We start from the raw sequence: 6,893 nt of genomic DNA on the forward strand, positions 1-6,893 counted from the left end.
GTTTGATGTAAACACGGATACATATAAATTTTTATTCATATGCACAGTGTACATAATTTACTGACCTAAAATTTTGAATTCTGTCTTTATCGTGGTATAATTTAGACATATAATCCGACCAAATAGGAACAAGTCCTTATCTGCTAAGCAAGACGAGGCCCCCAAAAAAGATTGTGTTGCATGGGGTATGGTCATACGTCTATAATTTAGTGCTAGAAAACACCAAGATTTAGCTAAGTGGGCTCACAAAGACAATCTTTGTTAAAAGATTAGATTTGAACGACAAGAGTGGGACACTGCAAAGAGAATGTTTACCAAAAAATACAAGTTTAAAGAAGATGCTTTGCTCTACTTTAAGATCATTTTGGATGTATAAAATTATAGTAGAAATGATCCTATAACATGGATACACGAGTATGTTCTTCCAACTTTTATATATTCTCAATCTATATCTTTTCTTTTGGATCCCTCCTTAAATTACCACTCCTTTCTAAACTTCAAAGGAAATGTAAGCAACAAGACTTGCTGAATTTGACAGCAACAAGACTTGCTGAATTTGATAGTGATAGTTAAGATTGTTAGCAGTCTGTTCAATGATAGTAGTAGTTTTGTTTGTCTTGGGACGGAATGAAGGTGTGTTCTCTCTAACAGCTTAAATTTTTAGATGAGATGATCACACACTTTAATATGGTATCAGCACAGGCAAAGGTCCTTGGTTCAAATCTCATTGCCATCGAATATCCGAAAAAAAAATTCGCATGCTTGGCTTATCAAAAAGAATCACCTCCGCAAGTGAGAGAGTGTGTCGAAGATATAATTAAGCAAATAAAAGTATCTTCTCTAATCGCTTGAGTTTTTAGATGCAATGATCACACACTTTAACAGATAGTACCGTTGGCCATATACACTTTATCGGTAATTACATCGCTTGTCCTTTTGTGTTACGAGAAAAAGTAGAAAATCACTTGAGAAAATCTGGAAGTCCTACTTTCAGATTTGTCATTGTAACACTAATGTCTGTCATATAACAGTTCTTGGTTGCATTAGCATGAAAAGTCATTACTTATTATTAGGAAAAGAAAAAGAGGAAAATATGAATTTGACACTTTATTCGACAATAAATGTGCCTAGCTACCAAAAGTGGTAAGCTGAAAGTGGTAATAAATGGAAGTGATGTTTTAGCTTTAACTGATAACAAAAAACCAAAGATGAATTAGTAAGTATGTTTTATGACCGAGATATATGTAATTCTGAACATACGAAGAAGCACTCATTTTTCGGGGAAATGCCATTGTATAGCCGCTCTCAAAACAATAGCCGAAAAAATGTATATTTTTTTTATACATATACATTTTGTATGTTATACACAGAATCTATACAAATTTTACACTCGGCTACCGAACGTAAATAGTTTCTGGCGCGGGCTAAAAGTGATAATACCCCTTTTTCTGGAGCGTGCTTTTTTTTCTTTTTTTTTTTTGGGGGGGGGGGGCATGAGCTGAATACTAATTGATTAATCTTTCCATAATACCAGTATAAAAGAAAAAAGATATTATCTTGTAAAATACTTAGCCAACTGAAAAGTCACATCTCTAGAATTAAAATCAGAAAACTCTTTATGGGCAAGAGAGGTTAATCTAAAATGTCATACATGGATGTAAAACGAAAAGATTAATATACAGCTTACTGACATTTATTTTTTGAGTAAAGATCAGATGGTGCTATTGTCCACAATACAGAAACGAATTAAGCATAAGGTAGCTTTTATAGCTTAAACATAAGACACCAAGGACACTCTTTGTTATTAGACTATTGACTACATTGCTTGACCTCCCACAACTGGCATAGATATGCATCCACATGAAATTCTTACCTTATCTAAGAGAGATATGCGGTTCTTATCGTTTAAACATGATCCACTAAAGCAGGCGCCCCTGGTGTAGCTGGTGTGGCTGGTGCAGCTGATGCTATCGTAAACTGTACACCTCTTGACTGTCCCGAGTGTAGCACAACTGCAAAGTGTGTTGCTGCCAATGCTTCAGCTTCCTGCTTCACCAAACCGTGAAGAAGAGTTTTACGATCAGTTATAACTAAATAAACATGGACAGCACACTTTCTCGAGAGCAATTCAAAGATGCAGCAAATATTATGACTAGCTTAACTAACACCCACCTCTCTTTGCCTGCGCTGCTGCAAAATGCTGATGGCCCAAAGCATGATGTAGCAGGGTAAAAGGAAGCCAACTGCCCGAAGCAAGAAAAGCTGCAGACATGAATCAATTAGATCCATTGTCAAAGAAGAGAACTTTTTTGTGATAAATAATAGACAGATGGCAACCATATAGGTATGCGTAGCCAAATTACCGAAAAGAAAGCAGTTGGATCTTCATCGTCTCCATCCGCGTCTGTCATAGGTAATGCATGCCGCAAGAGTAGAAGAGCCATTAACTGTCAATGAAAATCATCATTTCAGTCTGGACAGTCATTAGATTGTGGGCAGAATGGGAAGGATAGACTAAAAGATAAGGAGGAAAAAACTATGCAGTATACAAGATGGTCCATATCATTGGAAACAAACAAGCTATTGTCACAGACTCGCAAATCCTGGATATCCGACAACCATAAAGGAGAGACCAGTCAAGATAGATCATGGCAATTAAGACAGCCAATCTTTCGTATCTTGAAAAAAGCATAGGCTAAAAGTAATGCGGTTCAGGTATATAAGGCTAGAACAAGCTGTTGCACCTGCATTTTGATTGGTTTCTCTTCATATTTCCTTTCAAAACCAATCAAAATATGAAAAGCTAAACTCCAGGAAAAAAAACAACTATGCACACAGTGGGAAAAGAAACATCTAGTGTATATCTCTAAGAACATTTTTTCTTGCCTATAGCTTGCCTAAAAATTCAGTTGGACAAACAAAACGCTGAATTGGATTAGTGTATTCTTTTGAACGAAATTTAAGGAGCATTTCCTACTGCTTGAAGGTGAATGAAAAATTGAATGAGGCAATGACACAAATGCTTGGTAAAGAGGGTCACAGTGTTATCTTAGGAAATAAGTAGTACAAGGGCTTACAATTAAAGCAGCAGATCGGCAGAAAGCCGCACCACTTGCATTTGCAGAATTGTAATCATCTTCTAGAAGTTGGCGTTCAGCCTCTGCAATTGCCAAGAGGCGAGGATCATGTAAATCCAAAGGAGTACCAGAGATTTGCCATCCTCCCCTGCACAACATAAGAAGGCGCAAAATTAAGAAGAAACTGTAAAAGCGCATTGTCAAGCCTCGTGACTAATTTCATAGAGAATAGGTAACATCACAACCAAAGAGGTCATCATCACATAAATCATGGCTTGTTTGTATTGAAAAGATCACAGAAACAAGAACATCTTCAAACTAGTGTACAAAAAACTAATGGAAGATGATCTAACTTAAACTCACCCAATATCAATAATTGTCTCCTCAGCCACAGTTCGAGGAGGTACAGTGTAGCCAGGCTGGTATTGCTGCATATTGCAATTGAAAATGATGTCTTTCAGAAAAGAATAATCTAATGAGTGTCAAGATAAAAGGAAAGACATTCAAATGAGTCAAGCTCAATCTCAAGTTCTCTGAAATCATCATGAGTAATGCTATTTAATTTTCAAAAAGTTGAATGTCAAAGCATAATGGGATAGAGCTAAGCAAGAGGGTGGAACAACTATAGGTGAATGCTCCAACAGACAAATACATTTCCGAATGTCATCATCTTGAAAAACCAAACTAAGCTGAGATACTACCGAGAAGTAAGCCGTTATATTAAAGGGTAAATTACAGCTATCTCTCTTCTAATATCAATAAGTAAATCATATCAGAATTGAGAGAAGATTATATGGCCAAATAAATATTGCAGTTTCATTGACCACTAGGCCATATCCTTGGGTGCTTCCACATCATTTTTGAACTAGAAGTACTAGGCCATATCATGTACTGAATCATGTCCATTCAGCCTAATGTGACACATTAAAGTACAATGTAGCCTGTGTAAAATCTGCAAGCCAGACATCTCGGGCCAATAATTCTCCGCATTTTATCTCATAGGATCTAATCTCAATGGACTGTATATACCGTCTAAACCCACTTGCCAACCTACTCCTAAGGGTAAAGGCTCTTACCGTTTCAAAAGGGGAAGAGAATCCTGTGTTGAACTCAATGGTGGCACAAGCAGGAGTACTCTCACATTTAATGGGTGTGTCATTTCAACAACCTAATAATACACAAGACAATATGGAAACCAACTGGGAGACTGACACATACCTGGTGGCAAATCTCACAAGTAATATCCCCCTTCTCATCGCACCAGTGTTGAACACATGCTCGGTGTGCGTACTGCAGTTCAAGTTTTTTTCCACCAAAATAATTAGCAGGGAGACAAAGTGAAGAAAGAAACAAAGCTAGAGGCACAATAAAAAAACGATAACACTTGAATTATTAGGCAATTAATGAAAATTTGTAACTTATGGTATAATAAAATGGAAACAGTACAAAGAAGAGAGGTGCTACCATCTATGCAGCTATTGTGCCAATAAGTAGATAAGCCATCAAATTGTCAGTGTAAAAAAACTTTGATAGAGTGAAGATGTATACAAAGAAAACAAAGAATAGTGAACCTCGTGAGCTTAACAACTCCCTAAAATCTAACCCCACATTTCCTTTATCCCTTTGAAATTTTTTTCCATATAACTCATGAAAATATTAGATTCCCCAACACAACAAAAAGCAAAGGAGATAAAAACTTCACCTTGAGACTTCCACTGCAAGCACATGGACTCTCCAACTTGTCCAAAGAATCCTCCTCCTGGCAAATCCTGCACTCTCCTCTACCAATTAATGGCACCTCCTCATTCACAACCTCATCGCCCTCCTCCTCCACAGAAGAAGGGGGTCCCACCATTTCAGGGTTCTTGATAACCTCTTCTCCATTCGGCTTCACAAGCCGATCCACGTACACCACCACACGATCTCCCATTCTATACTCAAATAAAATGACCCAATTCCTACACAAAATTTACCAATAAATCACTTCAACATTCATAAATAAAAAACACCCATCTCCTAATTTTCAACACATTTCAAGATTTTCAACTCAACTTGATCCTCAAGAACTAAATGCACCACAAAGTTAAGATCTTTCCTCAACAACAACTACTACTTCTTAATTCCAAACTAGTTAACATCTTTCATTACAATGTTAAATTTAAAAAACTGAAAAACAAATTTCAAGAATATATAAAAATGTGCATAAACCAAAACCCTAAAGATAAAATTATACCCATCAAGCCAAGAACCTCAGCAAGATCAAGGAATTTCTCAAAATTCACAGCAGCACAAATACAAGTCAAACGAAAACCAAACTATAAATTAATTAAAAAGAAAAAAGAGATTTAAAAAAACAAAATGTACCTGGAGAAAATGAAGAAATTCAGGAAACGAAATACAATATGGCCAAAAATATCTGCGGAAATGTAGCGAAACCAACCAAAATTAATATAGCGGTGTGAATGGTATTTGTCTTAGGTTTTGACACAAAAGTAATAAAACAAAACTAAGGAAGCATCAAATGTTTTTGTTGTTTTCTGCACTTTTAGGTGCAATTTTCAGAATTTTGGAGCTTAGAATGGGTCACTTTATGTGTACGCTTTATACAGATTTATATATGGTGATGCATGAAGGATATGTATATTAATTTCTCTTCCACTTTATTACAGTATATGATGGTTATATTATCTAACTTTCCGTATGAGTTCATAGAATTCTCAATTTTTTTAAATAATATTTATATATTTAAAAAATATAAAAATTATATAAATTTCTCCTTCCCAATTTATGTGATGGTTGGCAAATTTCATGGGTCAAATGAGTTAATTTTAATGATAAATTTGGACATAGAATCTTTAAATTTTTTAAAATAAAATTTACATATTTAAAAATATTATACGTTACAATAATTAAATATTTAAAAAATGTATGAAAAATTTACGGTAATTTGATTCTTAAAATTTAAACTGTGTCACATAAATTGAGGTGAATAATTAACAACTAAACCATTTAAACAATATAAGGAAAAATCATAATTAAAAAGAAACTCATTTAATTCTTCAAATAATATTATATAAAGTAGACAGAATTACGTATTTTTAGTTTACAACGGCTCGTTTTGTCTGCCTTGGTTTTGGTGCAAGGATGGCTCAATCTGGCTTTAAATGAAGTTAGTGATCGATGACTTTGAACTCCCTTTTAATAATATTTTCTTTCAACGGCTTAGAATTTAATTCAGGGAAGGGGCAAAGTTGTCCATACACTCACTTCCACCAGCCTGGCTACTTTTCACATGCTTAGAAATTTTTAGTAACTCCATATTTTGAAGAAAAATAATCTCTTGTAAAATATGATTACTTTTGTTGAGGTAAGGACGGAAGTGGTTGGGAATATTTTACTGTTTTATGAGAAATTTTCAGAAACCACTATATTTTAGTGAATATTAGCTTGCTATAGCTTCCATTTACTAAATTAGTTCCTATAGTTATATTTTCAGTTGTTATAAACTGTATTCGATATATTTTTGCTATTGTATTCATGAATACAGTAGCAAAACTCGGTGGAGAACAAGGGAGTCTAGCTAAGCAGAGAATGTATTCGACTATATCCGCGAGCTGTATTCGTGAATACAGTAACGGAATTTGCGGGGGGGAGGGGGGGAGGGGGGAAGGTATTCAACTGTTTAAAAATGGTAAGTGAATCAATTAACGCGATAGACTCCTAATATAACTCAACAAACTCAATTATAACACACAAAATTTGTATTTCCAGTTATAGAAAAGATTCTCAACCGAAAACACCCCAAAAGCAGAGCAA

The 6,893-nt window shown here is 35.1% G+C and overlaps 1 protein-coding gene across 2 annotated transcripts; it reads right to left on the reverse strand.

The window, feature by feature from the left end:
• Nucleotides 1-1,593: 1,593 nt before the first annotated feature.
• On the reverse strand, nucleotides 1,594-5,713 carry LOC109219200. Of its 2 annotated transcripts, none has more exons than XM_019383639.1 (8): nucleotides 5,442-5,713; nucleotides 4,780-5,035; nucleotides 4,296-4,367; nucleotides 3,441-3,505; nucleotides 3,078-3,225; nucleotides 2,364-2,447; nucleotides 2,173-2,262; nucleotides 1,594-2,046 (listed from the first exon to the last, which is right to left on the reverse strand). In XM_019383639.1, the coding sequence occupies exons 2-8, from the start codon at nucleotides 5,005-5,007 to the stop codon at nucleotides 1,906-1,908; spliced, it is 828 nt and encodes a 275-aa protein (XP_019239184.1). In that variant the 5' UTR covers nucleotides 5,008-5,035; nucleotides 5,442-5,713; the 3' UTR covers nucleotides 1,594-1,905. The 2 variants fall into 2 exon arrangements, with proteins under 2 accessions (XP_019239184.1, XP_019239185.1); XM_019383640.1 differs by lacking the exon at nucleotides 5,442-5,713 and adding an exon at nucleotides 5,311-5,411.
• Between the last annotated feature and the right edge of the window lie 1,180 nt (nucleotides 5,714-6,893).

Source organism: Nicotiana attenuata, unplaced genomic scaffold, assembly GCF_001879085.1.
Source record: "Nicotiana attenuata strain UT unplaced genomic scaffold, NIATTr2, whole genome shotgun sequence".
Classification (NCBI taxonomy): Eukaryota; Viridiplantae; Streptophyta; class Magnoliopsida; order Solanales; family Solanaceae; genus Nicotiana; species Nicotiana attenuata.